The sequence below is a fragment of the Myotis myotis genome, unplaced genomic scaffold (genome assembly GCF_014108235.1).
Source record: "Myotis myotis isolate mMyoMyo1 unplaced genomic scaffold, mMyoMyo1.p scaffold_m19_p_1, whole genome shotgun sequence".
Taxonomy (NCBI): Eukaryota; Metazoa; Chordata; class Mammalia; order Chiroptera; family Vespertilionidae; genus Myotis; species Myotis myotis.
Genome location: NW_023416313.1, coordinates 16,022,488 through 16,043,771, shown reverse-complemented (window position 1 = coordinate 16,043,771; position 21,284 = coordinate 16,022,488). Strand labels below are relative to the sequence as shown.

The 21,284-nt window shown below is 35.7% G+C and overlaps 1 protein-coding gene across 8 annotated transcripts in view; it reads right to left on the bottom strand.

Annotated features, from left to right (window-relative positions):
- STIM2 (stromal interaction molecule 2) overlaps positions 1-21,284 on the bottom strand; it is a 145,326-nt gene that overhangs the window by 14,230 nt on the left and 109,812 nt on the right. For 7 of the 8 annotated variants that reach the window (XM_036330789.1, XM_036330799.1, XM_036330735.1 and 4 more), the window contains 8 exons: positions 16,527-16,638; positions 10,062-10,177; positions 7,076-7,253; positions 6,193-6,370; positions 1,632-1,799; positions 1,348-1,371; positions 828-928; positions 359-597 (listed from right to left, as the gene is read on the bottom strand). In XM_036330789.1, coding sequence (XP_036186682.1) covers positions 359-597; positions 828-928; positions 1,348-1,371; positions 1,632-1,799; positions 6,193-6,370; positions 7,076-7,253; positions 10,062-10,177; positions 16,527-16,638 — 1,116 coding nt within the window. The remainder of the gene's footprint in view (positions 1-358; positions 598-827; positions 929-1,347; positions 1,372-1,631; positions 1,800-6,192; positions 6,371-7,075; positions 7,254-10,061; positions 10,178-16,526; positions 16,639-21,284) is intronic. The other variant, XM_036330745.1, reaches the window with a different exon arrangement.

Genomic DNA, 21,284 nt, shown 5'->3' with positions numbered 1-21,284 from the left:
CACAGCTAGGACTGGAACACAGGATTAGAGCTTGCCTAAATTTTACTTTGTACTATAGATTACACTGCTTTTTGAAAGATTGTTTTTCCTCAAAGCTCAGCCCTTCATTCATAAAAGTGATTTAGCATGTATGATGTAACACACACACACACACACACACACACACACACACACATATACACACACACACCTACCTCAGACATTATTCTGAAACAGTAAACACAAATTAACAACAAAAAGAAAAAACAAAGAACGTACAAGATGTTTTATCACAGCCTTCAAAGTAAATGCTCCATAAACGGCGTGGTATAAAGTTACTTTAAAGCTATCCCAATTCTCTTTTGAACTCATCACTTACCAGGAAACTGTGACACTATGGGAGGTGTATCTTCATCTAAATCGTCAACTCCTCCAGCAATTGGATAGGGTGGAATGGAGACTCTGGGCATCACCACCCAGCTGTGGTCTGAATAAAGGGAAGAGGTCAGGCTGGGGAGCCCCGAGTTATGGGCTATCTGGAAGCCACAGATCTTCTCAATCTGTTGCCAGCGAAATAGTCGTTCTCGTAAACAAGTTGTCAGCTCGGAGAGAGCTTTCCTGGAAAAGACAACATAGGAATTATTTGTTATTTCAAATAGTCCTTAATATGGCACTGAAAAAATACAACTACATGAATAGAACATGGCAATTAGCTAATTTCAAGAAGAAATTACACACTCTTAGAATTAGTATGAATTATGTGATACATGATCAAATTAAAATATAAAGTGTCCATGAATTACATATTTCAGCACAGTGAAAATAAACAACTAAAATAACATTCTTACTTTGCTTCCAGAATTTTGTGGTCTACCTCATCTAGGGAGGAGCTGTGTGCAACATGCAGAGTCCCGAAGACTGTGCTTCTCTTCTTTTTAATTTTCTCTGCCTAGAAACCAAAGGAGAGAAAAATAAGGCTAGTTTTGGGGAAAACATACATATATTAATGAAGTTTATTTTGTTTTAAAAATATTAATAATCATAAAACCAGTGAAAAATTATCAGTCAATAATATATAGCCCTATTTTCCAAAAAAGAAAATAGATGAGGGAAAAAACAAACATGCTTTCCCAACTTAAACGATATGATTAAAAACTCTGTTCTGGAGAATTTGTCTCTTATTTCTGTGATTCAGAAAGACCTGAATTTTCTATTAAAACTAACAAATAACATTATATTCTACTACAATAGAGGTGTTAGTGAGTGAACTGAACTCTTTTGTGTGTGTGTGTTACATATCAGATTAATACTTAATCGTATTTCACACAATTTAATAAAGTCAGACATTAATTTCTAGTAACTACTGACCTGAATCAGATATGAAGCAGCAACCTAGAGGAGAAAAGCTCTGTATAAAACATTTATAATGATAATAGGGATGATTTTTAAATGACACTAAGGTCATTCTGGAAGGTATACACCTCTTTAAAGAAAGCAATTCTACTTTATAGCCTATGATTATGAGAGTCAATTAATGCAATAAGTTCCAGTTCAAGAAAAGAATCTGCAATAATAAAAATGTATTCATATCTTTGTATTCAACTGGTTAATCCTTCTAGAAATTTAATAAGTTTTGAAATATAATAGAGTACCTCATCCTTAGCAATAGCTAATTGCATTTCGGCATTCTGTCTTTTAATATTGTAGTACTGTACTTCTACTTCATGTGTCAACTGAAGCCATTTTTGAAGTGCATCTGGAACAGACCAGCTGCTTCTGAGTTCAAATTCTTTTTCAGCCTTTTTTAAAGCCATTCGAACCTGGATGGGAGGAGGAGGGAGAGAGGGATGAAGAGAAAGGAAGGAAAGAGAGAAATTTCTTTTCTTAAGATATTCAAATTAAAAAATTTTTAAAGAAATTAGGATATTTTAGTACCCAAATTAAGAGAAAAAGCCATTTTAATTATGCTCTTTGTAAACAACATTTTAAATCACAAAGTCTAAAACAATATATTTCTGACATTAAAACTTAAGCTGAAGTTTTAAGAGCATCTTAAATTCACTATGCAAAGTGGTAAAGCCAGAGGATAGAGGGGACCTACATAGACCTTAAGCTGAAATATTTAGTTTTTATATTTTATTATAACAAGACTCACTAAGAGTGAAAAAAATAAATCTAGGGCATATAAAAACTAAAACTTACCACACTCGTCTCACAATGCATTATTTATGAAGTAGGATATGAATAAGTGTCCTATTCTATTACCCTTTCTAACATTACCCCAAAGTCCTACTACATACTCCATAACTATACACTCACTGTTCTGGAGAATTTTTACCTCTGCTATTTAATCCACTGCTCCTAATATACCAGAAAGTAGATAAATTGTAAATTTCGAGAAAGTTGATTCTGACTGAGGGTTCATCTGATTTTCCATGAGAAACCATGCATAGCCTTCAGTGACCAAGTCTTTCTTTCAGCTACCCTTGAAGGGAGCCAATGCTTAGTGTGGGACATGGTATTACATGCTAAGGAAAATACTCTTAAGGAAAGTGTCACAAAGAAAAGGACACAGAAGGAAGAAACAACCCATTCTAGGAATGATTCACTTAAACTAGCAGAGTTCAAGCTAAAGATATGTAAAGACACATGATGAAATTTATGGAATTACATATGCTGAAGTCCTTCACACAGAGTAAGGAGTGAGCTATGGAGAATCCTGCTTCTGAATACCATAACTGAAAATTAATTTTCCTTAGGCTAAGTAAGGTAACTAAAACTCTACTCCTAAACCAACATGCAGGAGAATGTTTGATCTAAATAAACTTTATCATTTGCCAGATTAAACTAAGAGTACTATATACAAACTTTTGATGAAGAAACAGAATGGCTGTCAGATACTGTAAGAAAAAAATACGCAGAAAGTATTTTTTTAAAAGTCTACAATTTAAGAACAAAAATTCACAATGGACACTAAGTAGATAAATCAAAAAACAAATATTAAAAGCAAGGATAAGATCACTGAAAACAAATCCTAAGCAACATTTGCCTGACACAATTCACTGTGCAATGTGCTTGGGACAATACTGTGTTTAATAAGAAGCTTGGCTAAGCTGTGTGGCGTCCTGCTAATCTCTCAGGAAGAGAGAATGTGAGCTCAGGTCCTGTGATGTACAGGTCTAGATAATACCACCAAGTGAAGGGCTGCAGGCCCTTCTTCTGACAAGATTTTAAAGCTAAATTTTCTTCTGTAGTTTTCACTGCCAAAGAAGTATACAGAGAATCTGAACAAATTTCACTAAAGTTTTTCTCTTTAATCATTAAAATTTTCCTTAATGTTATATCTACAAATTTATTTCTCCTAAAATAATTCAATGAACATATTTAACACAGAATTGATATATTTCTATATAAATAAGGCTAAACAATGTTTTGATTGACTGTCAAATATGTCTCAAATTTTTAAAAATCCTTACCTTCTAATAATAGCAACTATTTAAACTATTTTTCTGCTAATTCATAAGTTTATCATTTGACCTAAATTCCAACCCTTAGTCTGAATTACATTGTTATTTATAGGAGGATGGATCTAAAATTAATTAATAGCTTTCACAAATGATGAATTACTAAGTTGTTTAAAAATATAATAATTATTGACATAGTTTTTTTGTGTAAAACAGCAATAAGTAAAAACATGGTATTAGAAAGAAACAGCCTAAACATCTGAAAACCTGGCTTCTACATGCAACTTTATTCGTTATTACCTCTCTGACCTTCAGCAAATTCTTTACTTTCTGAGGTTGAATGTCTCATGTAGAGTAGGGGTACCATGGATTGTCCTGACTAAAGCTTCTTTAGACTTTAAGAAAAAAATTACGTATGTGAAAAGAATTTACACAAAATATAAAGTGGTACTATTATTTACCCAAAAGTTTTTGTTTTAGGGTAAAGAACACTATATAAAATATGTACCAGATTCTCTTGCTTTCTAATTTTGAGAAGTTGATTTATCCCCAAGACAAAATATAGTAATGCTCCCAACTATGTGGAAATGTGGATTATATAATAATGTACTGAAATTAATTTCCCAGTTAAACTTACTCTATAAACAAAGCCTTTAATAACATCAAAGGAAAACACGGACTCTGGAATATGACATGCAGTATCTTGCCTTTGCCACTTAATCTTGCCACTGTGTGTCCTATGGTAAGTTATTTAACCTAAATTTAACCTAAGTTATTTAACCTACGGACCTCTTTAGATATCTCATCTGTAAATGAGGGTAATCTCTATGTTTTGTGAAGATTAAAATTCAGCAATGGACCATTTGTAATATGCATAAAACACAAACACTCATAAAATTATTTATTTCTATAATCATATTGGATAGAGACCTTTTTAAATACCCATTTCTCTCCTTTAAACTTACTTCTTACTGATTCAGGATCTCATTAGGATTCTTACTTTGTACTGAGACATCATACCATGGTAATCTTAGGGTCTCCATACCAAAAACCTCAGATGAGAATGTTAGTGATTCTTGGGCATTCTTTTATATTGTCTTCTCCCTTACTGTGAAATAGTCACCTATAAAATACTGCTATCAGTTTATATCTCCATAGTGTAGAGAGTTCCCACTACTGTTTTCTGATTTGTACTTTTTTATCTGCAAAGTTCAGAAAAACATCTAACAAGCTTTTAATTTAGTACTGGGAACAAACCAAGAGTTAGAAGTCTCAGTGGGAACAGGCAGGGAGTTCTCACAAAGGTAAAGGGCAAAGGATCTAAGTCTTGAACACTATAATTTAAGCGAGGCCTTTTTTGTTGTTGTTAATCCCCTGTTCTTTACTATGTTCTATACAGAAGTGTTTTTTGTTGTTTTTGTTTTTTTCAGGTAAATAGAGCCTGACGGCAAATATGTCCAGAAGCCAACTTAAAAGAACAAACTCTTTCCAGGGAAAAGATAAAAAAACACACAGATGTCTGGGGTATACGGAAAGAATAGTTAGCAGTTAATAAAAGAGATGGCTGACTGCATTCAGCCAAAAATCACAAACTCAAAAGAAATAGTAACTTCACTTTGAACATTTCCTCAGGAGTTGAAATTGAAACTCATTCATCACATAATTTCTATTTCTTATTTAGCTCTTGACTGAGAAGGCAACAATTACAGAAAGCAAAGTGGAAGGCAGAACACCTAGGTTCTTGGCCCTGGTTTACAACTGAGTCACTCTCTAATCTTGAGAAAGTTTTTTCCTCCTCATTTTGTTCCTCAGTTTATTTACCAATAATACAAGGGTCAGAGTCAAAAATGGAGATGAGGCCATGGAAGCAGAGGTTGCAGTGACATGCTCTGAAGATGAAGGAAGGTGCCAAGAGCCAAGAAATGCAGGCGGCCCCTAGACATTGGAAAAGCAAGGAAACAGATCCTCCCTTAGGGCCTCAAGAAGGAATGCAAGCCTACAGACCTATTTTAAACTCTGACTTTGAGAACTATAAGACAATAAAGATGTGTTGTGTTAAAGCCACTAAGTTTGTGTTAATATTTTATAGAAGGAATAACAACCAAATATATCTGCCTATAATTAAATTCTTACAGAACCACTGCCCACAGGACTACCCAATGCCTGAATGCCTATTATCCATCTTGAGTAAATTCATAGTGGAAGCAGATATTGGAAAGGACACCCTTTAGACAGCAGTCGCCAATCTTTTTTGGACCTCACAGACCACCAGTGGTCCGCGGACCACCGGTTGGCAACTGCTGCTTTAGAATCTAAAGTTTAGACAACCTCACAATTGTTAACAGATTATATTCTAAAGCCATTTAATAGGACTCAAATGATGCTTAATAGAGATTCTTTACCTTTGCAGAGAAGTTTAACATTAGACATACTTTACTAGGTTACAGTTAAAAATGGAAACATATTACAGATGTTAAATTAAATAAACGCATTACATTTTCAAGACAATTGACATGGCCTGGGATGAGATTTCATGAATGAGAGAACATGATGGCAACTTTATCTTTTAGTTACTACTTTGTTATTTTGCTAAAAGGACTTTGATCAATGCAAACAATATGAACAAATGAGTCTTTGATTAACTGAAGAGTATACAATTGAACTAAATGTACAAGATTGAACAAAAACAAAAAACTCAGAATGACAATACAAATATTCTAACAAATACTTTTTTAAAAAATGTAAATACCTGTTCCAATTCCTGCTCTGCATATTGACGTCTACTCAATTCACTTTCAGCTCCCTCCCTCAGCTCCTTCAGCCGACAAGCCTCCTCCTTCGCGAAATTGATTTCATCCATCATTTTGCGCTCTAGGTTTTGCTTTTCTACAGCAACATTTCTGTTTTCTTCCTGTGCCTTCTCAAGTCTTAAAGAGTAAAAAATGTAATTCCTCACAAAAGTTTCCAAAATTTCATTTTATAAATAAAAAATAAATACATATCAAGCAGTATGATACATGGAATCAAAATTTGCATAATTTTCTATTAATCTTAAGTCTGGATAATAAAAACATCAGGTAGCCTATTATATACAGCTATTTTGGTTATCTTTTTAAAAATATATATTTTTATTGCTTTCAGAGAGAAAGGGAGAGGGAGAGATAGAAACATCAATAATGAGAATCATTGATCAGCTCTGGGCATGTGCCCTGACGGGGAATTGAACTGTGACCTCTGGTTCATAGGTCTATTGAGCCACAATGGCCAGACTATTTTGGTTATCTTAAGATCAAAATACAGGGATAACAGAGAAATACTCTTAGCAAAGAGACTTTTAGGAAATACATAATTATTTAAATCATGGAAAAAATATAATTTAACTTCACACATAATTCCACCTATTTATGATTGATTTCCATTGGTCTCTACCCATTCATTCCCTAGAGCATGCCTTCATAATAAATCCATAATTATAAAAATATGATACTTTTGTATATATATATGAAATGAAGTATACATTCCTGATGTGTGTATCAATCTAAATGTGTACATGCACATGCCCATATTACATTTTCACAAATTGTATTTTCCTACATAAATAAGAAGACTTATAGCTTGTTTTACTTACTCACCTCTCTTGTAAGTCCATTAGACTTTGCTCTGCAGTTTGCAGACTCTCTAAGTCTTTCATCATTTTTGCAACATGTTCTTTTGATGTTTTATTCTGTGTGTAAGCAAACCAGCAACCTCCAACACCAATTACTATAGAAACTATGAGGATAAAATCCTTCATCCAGTTATGAGCAGGGCCTATGAAGAGAATTAAAGATGGTTAAATTAATCTTTGAGTGTAACAGAATCTCAATACACAGAGAGACGTTTTTAAAATTAGAAGGCATCTAAAATAAAACAAACAAAAAAAGTCAAGATGACCCTCCCATATAAAAGCTCAACCTTTAAAAAAATCCTTTTCAAATAATCAATGTGTTTATTATAACTACCTGATATACTAGACCTACAGGAAACAGAGACAAACCAATATGGATGCTCCATGTCCCTGCTGGTACAGGAGGTAGTAAGAAAAGTCCTGGAGCCCCTGAAAAACCGACAGCACCTCCCATCATGTACTGAGAATGGTCCTCTGGGTGAAGGAGTCATAAAGAATGTCAGCATCGCATTCCAACTCCTATAGTCAAGTTAGGCAGCTGTGATGCTTTGATAAACAACCTGGAATGCTAATCGTTCACCAAAAAAGCACCTTCCCCAAGCATATAGCCACGTAACTAATTAAGACTAATCAGTGATTCTCAACCAAAGGTGATATTTTCCCCCAGCAAACAGACTTTTTCGGGGTCACAACTGGGAGGAGAGTGAAAGCGGCTGGGGAGAGCTGTTACTGATGTCTAGTAGGTAGAAGCCAAGGATGTTGTTAAACATCCCACAATGCACAAGAAAATCATTCCCCACTCACCCCCCATCTATAAAAAAATTACCTAGGAATTACCTAATCTGCAATGTGAATAATGCCAAGGTTAAGAAACCATGGGTTAAATGACCATAACAATATTATTTTAGATGGTTACTTGCCAGAGATATCTGGGTTATTAGAAAGAATAGGATCACCTTCCCTATCAAGCCAGGCAAGACAGTAACCCCAACATTGTTTTAAGTAAGGAGTAAGGAGCCAGGGCCTACCGTCTTCAGTGATATAAAACGTAGAAATCACTAGTCAAATAATGTCCTAGTTTATTAGGAACTTTATTAGAGTTGTCAATACACATTAATTTTTAGGGAGCTCTCTGGAGGAAGACACAATGATAACTAACACAATAAAATGTATGCGTGAATAGTTCCTGTGCTTACAAGTCTAGGGTTCGTATATGTTTGCACAGTGCGATGAATAGCATGCTCTATGCCAGACACCCTCAGGGTCATGTGTTTCCAGAGTGCATGCCCTCGCCCACAGTGAAAGAGATGCACTACCCAAGGCTAAAGTCTCAAAGGATTTATTTCTATTTCTGCCTCAGACTGAGAGGTTCCACTCAGGCTCTAGTTCAATTATGAGCCCTTTTCAGGCTGAAATATAATCACCAGAAATAACAATAAATAGATGGGCAAGTTTCCAAACTGCACTATGTACCACAAACTAGAAAAGATTTCAGGGAAAACTCCTTTAAAATGTATCTCTCTGCATTTGACAATGCTGGGTTTGTATAAATCTAACATGGGTGTTCCAACTACAGGCTCATTCATTCAAATAATAATTTTAAGAGAAACAATAAAAAGATGTAGCTTAATTAGTTTATTAAAATATTTATTTTCAACATTCTCTGAGACTAATTTGGTTCCTTTTCAAATAACAATATAATACTGTCTTGGCTTAGAGAGTGGTTTGTTCCTGAATTAATAAAATATAAATATTTCTGACCAAGTTTTTAATAGAGATAAATTCTGGAATTTAATTCCTATTTTCACCAATCATCCACATGAAAAAATTAGGAAGAATCGCACAGAAAACAACCCCCAGGAGACCCAGCAGAAAATTTAGACAAGGAAAAGGTTGGAAAGGGCATCATCTCCATGGAATGCTCGGCATTTCAGTAGTGTTCTATTTCCTAGGGTTTGTAATTTCCAACAGTGCATTTCCACCAACCCTCACAAAGGGAAGTTCCAGCTGTTTCACCAGCTGCTCTTTTAGCCTGAGCCAAAAAAGAACCTCCAGTAAAGTCATGGAATCCATCCAACCGCTTCAGCAACTCTTTTTTAGCAGAGCCACCCCCGAGATAGTATCATAGAAACCTTCAAGTATCCTCCTAGCTTCAAGAATGGAGGTAAAATAAATGTTAGTTTCCTAATTTGTAATTTGTGGAAGTCATATTTCTTGTATTCATTTTGTTATCTGTTTTTGGCTTTGGAAAAATAAAACATAATTCCCCTAAAATGTGCTTCATGAAACGCTTTCTGAAATTTAAAATTAAATTAAATAAGCATATTAAACTTTCTTTCTGAGAAACAGTAGTCCTGTCAAATTAAAGAAATACAGGTTTATTTTCTTTACGAATAGAACAGATTAATTACTTAACTATTCCTCTTCAAAATAATCTAAAGAACAATTCACCACCTTGTGCTTCTGCCAGGAGAGTCTATTACTTTGTAAAGTTTTAAAGTGGGCCTTTACTTTTGATCTACATAAAAAAATTATTTTTTTGGTGATTAATGAAATCAAGTTAGGTTCTATTACTTCATGTATCAAGATGGTTAGATTGCACCATTTTTTAAAGGAACTCTTCAGTGAACATCCAACTATAATAACATTAACAAAATTGCTTTAAAGACGCAAAGTTTTAAATCTAGAAATTTAATTCTAAATTGTCAACTAACAATGTTTATAACTTTTAATATCAATAAACAGCTTTGAACATTTCACATTCTATATTTCTTTGACAAAAAGTCTGACCCTATAAATTTTTTGTTTTAAGATAATATTAAATTTCCTTTATACCTAATAGATTATTCTTCTTAGTGGTCTACTACCTTCCTTACTTTTTCCTTCTTTAGATAACAAATAGACGATCTGATTATTCTTTTGCATCATATTCTGAGAGAGTGAATACTAACGTGTTAGAGGTCCAAACAAAACCACATCCAGTGCCTTGAGCTGAAGTTTTTGTCTGTGACTCCGGTCGCTGATTTTCAACTGAGATATCATAAATGAAGGTTCATGTACTGCTATCCTGTTCATTTAAAAAAATACATATACATTAAATGAAAATATTTCTAGTATATAAATTTAAATATCTGAGCAACATATTTAATGCTGTAAGAGCTTATTCAAGTGTGATTTAATACTTTATTACATGTATCAAAAACCTTCTCAGTGCAACGTTAGCTGTCCAAATACTGCTGAATGTTAATAATTTAGTTGCTAGGTTGATATTTTTGTTTTCTGAGGTTATTTTGTACTGTAACTTAATATGATTTTAAAATTTATCAAATTCAAAATATTTTATAATCATTAATTACCTGACATCTGTCATTTCACAAAGAACAAGAAAATTATAATAGCAGACTTTAAAAAATAGTATCTAAGAAGTCTATACCTTGACAGTTTAACGTTTAAATCAGCGGTTCTCAACCTGTGGGTCACGACCCCTTGGGGGTCAAACGACCCTTCATAGGGGTCGCCTAAGACCATTGGAAAACACGTATATAATTAGATATTGTTTTTGTGATTAATCACTATGCTTTAATTATGTTCAATTTGTAACAATGAAAATACATCCTGCATATCAGATATTTACATTATGATTCATAACAGTAGCAAAATTACAGTTATGAAGTAGCAACAAAAATAATTTTATGGTTGGGGGTCACCACAACATGAGGAACTGTATTAAAGGGTCGCGGCATTAAGAAGGTTGAGAACCACTGGTTTAAACTGTTTAAAAATTAAACAAAGTCCTCTAAGTCATAAGTGGAAAGTAAGCAGTCATTATTAGTTGGGAAAGTGAACTGAAGGATTTATGTAATAAGAAGTACTGACCCATTTTATTAGCTATGAAAAAAGTAAGCAGGGATCTCAGTCAGTAGTCAGCTAAGATTTCTTAACAACCAAGTATAATGCTAATAAAGATCTTATAACACAAAGTTTAATAACAATAATAATAATAATGTAATTGTTAATAACAATGACAATAAAAACAAGCATGTACCATGTGCCGGGACCTATGTGAGGGCTTAATTAAAATTCAAAACAAACTATATTGTGTGTGAGTGTGTATGTGTGTGTGTATATATACACATACATATATATATATATATATATTTTACCCATTTTATAGATGAGGAAACTAAGGTAGTGAGAGGTTGAGTAACTTGCTCAGGATTACATAATTAGTAAGAGGTAAGGCAGAGATTCAAACCCAAATATGTATGATTCCAACGACTGCACCTGAACCACTACACTTGAGTTAGGGCAATACAGAGCCTGAGTATGAAGAAGTTACAGGAACTCCTATAAGGCTTCTATAAAACTTTAGAGAGTAAAGAACTCTAACTTTCCCTTTACAGACTGTCTTCCTTCATCTTCTCCACAGGTACCTTACGTGTATGTTCCTATTACTCCTTTAATATGACACTTATCAAAGTCCTTGAAAGCAAAAACGATCTTCGCTCTGTATCCCCAAACCTAGCATGGTGCTTGGCAAAAGTAGATGCTTGATACATGTTTGTATAATAGATGAATTAATGCATGGATGGATGCATGAACGAATCCATAGTAATACTATCAATAGACCAAATTTAAGAAAGACAATGAGATGTAGTAAAAAGGAAACTATGTAACAGATTTTTATGCAAAGTTCAATATGAGCCCAGAGGTGGAAGTGATTCTACCTGAGTGGGTGAGGATGTCAGGGAAGATCACACAAGTCTGAAAGGAATGAGGAGGAATGTATCAGGTGAAGAGAGCCTTAGTATAAGCTCTGGTAATAAGAATTACAGAGAATAGAAAATACAGTAAAAGGCTTAAGATAACCATTATAACTAACATAAAACTAACATACTTTTGGCTATCTATTTCAGAGGTAACAATATTTTAATGTCACAGAGAGGAAACAATAATGAATTGTTTTAGGCATGTATACATCTAGAATGTGTAATATATTTTCTAATACCTTTTTATAAATAGCTGCTATATCTGCAGTTGCCCTACAAAATGCTCTGTAGCTTACATGGTTGTTTAATTTAAATGATATTGCCTCTTTAAATGGACTTATTTAACTACAGTACCATATAAGAGTCCAATGGGCTGACCTGAAAGCTTCTACATACTTAACTTTTCTTCTTTAAAAACATGTTCACTATTTCTAAAAATTGATCTTGATTAAGTGTGTATTATTTCAATAATTCTACCAGATTTGAGGTATCTCTGATATCCTTTATTTAATCAAAAGAAAAAGTGGCTATAACATTTACTGCCATAATACAGAGCAGTCAATTTTATTTAATGTTGTTGTTTTATAAAGAAACTTCCCAAAAGACAACATAAGAAAAGTAACGTGAGTTCCTCATAACCAGGGTAACATATATAACTCGGAAAACTCTAATCCCATTTTAATGCTCTACTATCCTGATTGTTTTAATTTGTCTTATTTAAAAGCAAGAACTATATCATATTTAATTTTTGTCTTCTTTCCAGCATCTAGTTGCCCATGAACATAAAGATACTCAATATGCATTTGTTGAACTGACACTTATACCCATAATTTCATCACTATAGTCATGTGCACAGTAAAATAAAAAATACTGATGTTGATATTCAGAATACATTTAAGGGAAATGTGAAAACTTCCAACTTGATTCAAAATACAGACTTGCAATCAACAAAAGTCACTTATTTAAATAGAGTAGGTAAGCAAATTGATTAGAAATACAATGTGCATATTTCATCATGTGTAATAATCCTATCCTATATAATAAAAACTTAATAGAGAGAAACCAAGATGGCAGCATAGGTAAACACTGGAGATTGCTGCCTCGCACAACCACTTCAAAAATACAACTAAAAGACGGAATGGACATCATCCAGAACCACAGGAAGGCTGGCTGAGTGGAAATTCTACAACTAGAAGAGAAAAGCATACCGAGACTCAGAGGAGGTGTGGTGCGGAAGTAAAATACAGAGGTACAGAGGCGCATGTGGAGAGAGTTGGCAGCTGAGGACACAGTTGTCTTTTTCAATCATGAGGAAGTCTCAAGCTCTGAGCTCCAGTTCCGGGCGAGTCTCTGGGGACCCAGACTCATACGGGAGAAACTGGACTGTCTGGCATCGGTCAGAACTCGAGGGCAGCTTTCTCTTGGGGGTGCTTGCAGCGATTGCAGGGACACTGAGAAGCAGGACCTCTGGGGACAGGACTGAGAGCAGCCATAACTGCTCACTCCACCCTGTTGATCCCCTGGGACCCCACCAAGGAGGCTTTTGCATATGAAAGGCCTGGCCCTTTGCAATCTGATAATTACCTAACAAACTGCAGCTGGCCCAAGGCCCCAGGGCAACTTGCATTTCATCACAGCTGGCTCCTGCTGGATAGCCTCAGGCAGAGGCTAGATTAGCACCTCCTTAGAGATCCAGGAGCCAGTGTGCCTGGTGGTCAGAGTGGGACCATCCAGATTGCAGCTCCTCGGATTCATAAAGGACACATTCAGGGGGCAGACTCAGTGAGCACCAAAGCCCCATTGAAGCAAGTCTTGCCCTGGAGGGGTGTCTCCAGCACAGAAGTTCTCCCACTGCAGACACAGCTGATTCTCACAGCCAATTGACCTGGAAGCCAATCCCTCCCAGTATTATCTACAACAATCAAGGCTTAACTACAACAAGACTGTGCACAAAGACCACAAGGGGGTGCACCAAGAGTGTCTACCTCAGGTAATTGGGGAGACTGAGCCACTGGGCCCTATAGGACACCTAGCATACAAAGCCACTCTATCGACACAGGGAAGCATAAAAAAAATGCGGAGACAAAGAAACAGGACACAAATGACAGAAATGGAGGAACGCAAACTACTGGATATAGAGTTCAAAACCACACTTGTAAGGTTTTTCAAGAATTTTCTAGAAACTGCCGATAAACTTAATGAGACCCTCAAGAAATCTAATGAGACCCTTGAGGTTGTGATAAAGGACCAACTAGAAATTAAGCATACACTGACTGAAATAAAGAATATTATACAGACTCCCAACAGCAGACTAGAGGAGCACAAGAATCAAGTCAAAGATTTGAAATGCAAAGAAGCAAAAAACACCCAACCGGAAAAGCAAAATGAAAAAAGAATCCGAAAATACGAAGATAGTGTAAGGAGCCTCTGGGACAGCTTCAAGCATACCAACATCAGAATTATAGGGGTGCCAGAAGAAGAGAGAGCGCAAGATATTGAAAACCTATTTGAATAAATAATGACAGAAAACTTCCCCTACCTAATGAAAGAAATAGACTTATAAGTCCAGGAAGCGTAGAGAACCCCAAACAAAAGGAATCCAAAGAGGACCACACCAAGACACTCATAATTAAAATGCCAAGAGCAAAAGACAAAGAGAGAATCTTAAAAGCAGCAAGAGATAGACAGTCAGATACCTACAAGGGAGTACCCATATGACTGTCAGCTGATTTATCAACAGAAACTTTGCAGGCCAGAAGGGAGTGGCAAGAAATATTCAAAGTGATGAATATCAAGAACCTACAACCAAGATTACTTTACCCAGCAAAGCTATCATTGAGAATTGAAGGTCAGATAAAGAGCTTCACAGATAAGAAAAAGCTAAAGGAGTTCATCACCACTAAACCAGGATTATATGAAATGCTGAAAGGTATCCTTTAAGAAGAGGAAGAAGAAGAAAATGGTAAAGATACAAACTATGAACAACAAATACACATCTATCAACAAGTAAATCTAAAAATCAAGTGAATAAATAATCTGATGAACAGAATAAACTGGTGATTATAATAGAATCAGGGGCATAGAAAGGGAGTGGACTGACTATTCTTGGGGCAGAAAGGGGTGAGGGGGATGCAGGAAGAGACTGAACAAAAATCGTGCACCTATGGATGAGGACACTGGGGGGGGGTGGTGAGGGCGTGGGGGGGGGAAGGGTGGAGGGGAGCTATGGGGGGAAAAAGAGGAACAACTGTAATAATCTGAACAATAAAGATTTAATTTTAAAAAAATAAGAAATAAAAAATAAATAAAAACCTAATATGCTAAGGGTCCTGTCGTCTGTTCAACCAATCAAAGCATAATGTACTAATGATATGCTAAGGCTGCTCAACCACTCGCTATGATGTGCACTGACCACCAGGGGGCAGTTGACTGGTCGACCAGTTGCTATAATGTGCACTGACCACCAGGGGGAAGACACTCCGGCCAGTAGGTTAGTTTGCTGCTGGGGTCCAGCCAATCGGGACTGAGCTAGACGGACTGGACATGCCCCGTAGCTCTCCTGCGGTCCCTCCCGGGCTGGCCAACCTCCCACATCCCTTCCTGGCCCCGACTGTGCACCTGTGGTGTCCCTCAGCTTGGCCTGCACCTTCTCGCAATCTGGGACCTTCGGGGGATGTCAGAGAGCTGGTTTTGGCTTGATGCCGCAGGCCAGGCCAAGGGACCCCACTGGTGCAGGAAATCATGCACCGGGCCTCTAATTAGATAATAAAAAGGGATTAGAGCTTTTTTTGGTATAAGAAACAATCCAGGGAGGAATGAAACATAAGCAATCTTGTAAGGGTCAAATTCTAGTAGAATTATTGCAAATTTTAACATTAAAATCTATAAATATTAAGTTTACTAATGGAGATTTAGGAAATATAATTCAGAAAACCAGTAACAACTCCAGACATAGAAAGGATAGATTAACATCCTAAACTCTGGTATCAGATTTATTTGTGTTCAGATGCTGCCTTGGGCAAAATATTTAACTTCTCTCTGACTTGGTTTTTTTAATCGATAAAATGGGGATAATAATACATAGTTCATGTTAACCATGAAGCTTAAATGAGATAATATAGAGTACCTCTATGCAATTTAGAGTTAAAAGTGCTTGCTATTATTTACATTTCGTTCATTAAAATTCAGTTTTTAAGATTTAACTTATGGCCACTAATACTGAGTAGTTATTGTTATTAAAAGAATGCCAATTAAGAAGGATCTATAAATTAATCGATTCAAACAGATCTTTTCATAAAGGTGGATCTTTATCAAATAAACAAATTTTTTTCATATTTCCCAGATGGTCAGAGGTTGGTTCCTTTGATGTTATCTAAAAAAAGATACAGCTGGCCCACCTTCTCATTCTCAAAATTACTTTTCTTGGGTATAAATTTTTTAAAGGGTGTTTGGTATTGTTTAGACAAGAAAAATTGATTAAAACTTGCAAAAACTCATACCTTCAAATATTAAAGAATGGATATATGTATAATATATCCTTTGAGTTCTTAGCCACAGAAGTAACTCGTAGATTTGGCAATGAAAAGTAACATGTAGCATATAACTCTCCATGAGTGGAAAATATACGTTTGGATAATAAAGACTCACCTGGGAAGCGTTGTTCCTTTGACATTATTGTCTCTAAAGTTCTTTTCATACTGGGGTAGTTCTACAAATTCTATCAACCACTGAAGTGTGTCCTCAAGGGTCCAATTATGAACTACAAAGTATAAAAGGAGAAGGAATATTTTATACACACCTATTTTCAGAATTTATATAAATTATGTATCTATTTATATAGATTCACATAAACACACACATATATCATTACTCTAAATTCAGAGGAAATAAAGATGTTAGGCTGAATTTTTCAATTCAATTCACTCAATGTTAAGTACTAAAATGGTATTTAGCATTCTATGAGAGCTAAAAACAATGAAGAAATACCTCCTACCCTAAAGGGCTTACAAATCTAGAACAGAGAAAACACATTAAAAGAGACAAAATATTATCATGGTTAATTCTAAAATAAGCATCTATGAAAAGTTTGTGCAGGATGAAATAAACCATTATTTCCCTGAATGTAGAAATATTATTATTCATCATTCTTTCCACATATGCACCAGGAATATGGTAATAAAGTCTTGCCCTCATGGAACATAAATTACCGTGGGAGTAGGGAGGGGCAATTTATGAAAAAAAGAAAAGGGGACAGATTTCAGTTATTGATCAGCTATTAAGGAAGAAAGATCTCAGGATAAACCTCTCTGAAGAGCTATTATCAAGACCGAGGCCTGAAAATTACAAGGAGCCAACACTGTGATGATCTGGGTGAAAAATATCCGAAATTGCAGGAAAAGTTAATGTAAGGACCTTATGATAGGAATGAACTAGCTGTGTTAAGAGATAGGAAGAAAAGAAGTCAGAGTCCAGATCACAGAGGGTTTTAAAAAATTCTGGACATTTTTTGAATTTCAATAAGATGGTAAGGATAAAATAATCTATGTTTTGAAACTATCAGCCTTCAAAATGTAGAGAATGGATTACAGGAAACAAGACTGAAAACAGAGAAATAAGAAAACCATTCCTTATATATCTGCCCAAGCAAAAGAGATTATTGCCTTGGATTATGGTGCTCATAGAGAATATAGTGACATGTGGTTAGATTCAGGACATATTCTGGGATAATGCTGCTAGATGTGCTGATAAAGTAGATGGGGGTTGATAGCTAAAGTAAAGCCCCAAAGAAGTACAGAGGACGGTGCCACTAACTGAGATAGGAAAGAATGGTGGGGACTGACTGGGGAGGCAAGTACCGGCAGGTGGCAGAGATCAAAGTTCTGTTTTTAGACATGCTATGTTTGAAGTATGTAGTAGATATTAAAGTGTAGATAAGCAGTCAAATATACAAGTCTGAAGCTTAGGAAAGAGTGAGATTAGGAATGGAGACATAAATTGGGAGTCATCAGCATACAGATTAGACTGAATGAGAACTTCCAGAAGAATGAGGATAGCTACTAATGGATTCTAAGAGACTGAATCAAAATCGTGAGGAAAATAATAGCCAGCATCTCTTCTTCTGGACACTGATTTTGAATTAAACTTTCTATATATACTTTTTCCTTTGAGCCTTAAACACACACACACACACACACACACACACACACACACACACACACACACCAAAAAAACCCACACAAAACAAAACAAAAAAACAAAACTTATGAGGCACTAACATGATCATCTCCATTTTGGAAATGAGGAACTGAGACATTAGTGAGACCAAAGTAGTCAGTAGCAAGATTAAATTTGAACCTAGGCTGACCAACCACAGGACCTGATGCTATACTATTCTCAGAAAAATAATATTAATTAACAACCAGTTAAATATTGGAAGTAACTCAGACATTTGTTTGAAGAGTATGAAGGACCATGATAGTTTATCCAAAGGAAATGATGCAAATACACTTGAAAAATGAAGAGTTACATATTATCTGCATTTAATTTAAGGATTTTGGAAAACAAAGTGTTTATATACCACAGAAAAGGTCCAAGAAAAATGAAGAAAACAAGTGAGCAATAAAAGCAGACCTGGGAGTCCATCTGTATAAAAATGAATCTGCCTTTTTTTCATTATTTAGAGAAAAAGCTTAAATAAATTACTAGTTAAAAATTAACAAAAATTCATTTAAAATTATATATGGTAATTGATAATTTTATATTGATTCAAAGCTTTGACTATTTTCTTCATGTTCTCTCCTTCATGTGTTCCTACCATAAGCCTAGACATGTGCCAGAGGTTGCTGTATCAATTTAGCCAAATAACTTAGAATATCAGCCAAAGATTCAGGCCCTGGGTACCTTCCACTATATTTAAAATATTGAAAGTAGCCTTTTTACTCTTAAATTTCATCCTATTCAAGATGAAGTGCATTAAGAATTGCCCTGTCTTGATTGCCAAAAACACAACAATGCAGCTGCATCTCACACACCCACACAAAAACCTTAGCCAAGAAAATAGGATAAGATTCTTTGTCAATTCTAGACTGTTAACTAATCAACAGCAAAAAGCCCTAACATAAACACACATAAAAATATTCCCTCAATTCCAATGAGCCAGGATAGAAAGACAGAAAAATCAAATGAAAAGTAATACATAGTTAGAAGTGCCCAAATCCTAGCATTACTCTACCTAGTAAATTAAATATTATAGTGATTCTAAAGTAATCTTCTTTATAATGAATCTTTAAACAAAATTCTAATATAGTTTACTTCGGGGGGTGGGGAGTTTGCTTCTTGTGCTGCGTGGTATCTTTGGGGATGCCTAATAATTACCTTCTCTTCTCATGACCAGGACTTGCATTTTGTCTTAGCCTTTTCTGCTCCAAATATACTAGTTGTCTTTCAATTCTTAGGACAGATCATTCTATGTCCCTCCTCAGGGCCTTGCACAGGCTGTTTCATAGGATTAAACCCTTTTCCCCATCCCTGTGACTCATATTCACCTGTTTACTTTACTGAGTCTTCATATCTCGATTAACACTTTCAGAGGAGTCTTCCCAAACATTGCTATATGATCATAAATCACTTTGTACTTATTGTGCATAGCATTTAACTACTTATATTTATTTGTATAATTATTATTTCAATATCTGTTTAATCACTAAAGCATAAGCTTCTGGCTCACCATTCTATCCCTAGCACTTGGTACACAAAGAGTGTTCAACACATTATTTATTGGATCTTCTTGAATAAATGAAGTAGAACACGTGTATTTGACAAGCATTATCAAAATCTATTTTCACATTTTAGTGAAGAGACCCTAATAAACAGAAATAGAAATTTGTCTGCATAAGCAATTCTTGACAGCAAAGGAGTTATTTATTTGAGAAATATCTGGTTCCTTATTACCCACCTCTCATTGCCTGTTCACATGTGCTGTTGTTAAACAGCACTTTCAACAGAGGGAGGCAGAGAAAGAGATTGTATTCCTTTAAAAAAATATATTTGCCTATCTGCAAAGCTACAGAAATACCAATTTCTACACTTTAACATGTCGTTTCTGCAATGAATTGTGCCAATACTCTAGGCTGGTGTCACTGAGTGATTTGGGCAATTTATTACAAGACCAACAGAAAGAGCTCTGGAAAGAGACCTGATTCCAGTTTCAGCTGTGTTGCTGACTCACGGACTCACAGCCAGGTTACTTAACTCAGTTTCTTCACTCACAAAATAATGAAATAAAGCTAGACTCGCTTTAAAATTCATTCAAATTCTGTTTCTATGATTCTATTATAACAAACAAGAGTTGGCATTTAAAATATTGCCTAGATAGTAGGTTAGAGAATACCGGGAGGGGAAAAAAGTAACTCTAAAACTTTCAAGACAGCAATAGAAACTGCTGCTGACACTATAAGGTGTTTATTAAACACCAGGACATTTGCAAACATTATTTCAAATAATTGTTGCAGCCACCCTTTGAAATAGACACTTATATCATCATATGGATCCTGAAAGTTTATGAAGGTATAATTCTTAATTAAATATCACTGATTAGTAAATGATCCGACCAGGTTTCAGGCCAAGTCTGTTTCTAGAGTTGCTAACCACTGTGCAGTAACATTGCCTCTTTAGAATTAGGTAAGTGTCCTGACAATCAAATGAGGCACACAAGTAGACAGTTTATGCTCCAGACATACCTGCATACATATTTTCAGCTTCCTAATTACCATATTTCTCCATGCCACTCCTTCAACATGGGACGACTTTCCCTTCTCCTTCCTTCTTTACCAGGCTTGCCCTTCCTTAACCTGTAAGACTCAGCTCAGGATCTCTTTCCTCCACAAAGTTTTCCCTATCCATCCACTTCCAGATTATAGTTGCTCTTTGTGTTCCCTGATCACCTGTACATACACCTGTGCAAGATTTCACATACTCTAATGTAACTGTCCATGCCTGTCTTACCTCCTGGATGATGAGTTTCTAGTGGGCAGGAACTTTTCTCTGCCTAATACAGTGTTTATTAACACCACAATGTCACATTCATCCTATATAATAAAGGATGAATTTATAGCAAATGGTCGCCACGCCCTCGCACCCTCACGCCAGGGCTGGGGGAGCTGAGGTCACGCTGCCCCCCACCCGGGAGCTTGGGCTGGGGCACCTGAGGCCATGCATGCAGGGCAGGGAGACCTGAGGCTGTGCCAGGGGACCTGAGGCCGTGCCCCCACACCCTGTGGGGCTTGTCAGGGGTGGGGATGGCCGGGTCTGGGTCTCGCGCGATTTCAAGGTGAGCACGGGTTGGTGGGGACTTGACTCTGTGTCCCAATGCACACCCCAGGCTCTGACAGGAGGGAGATTTTCATA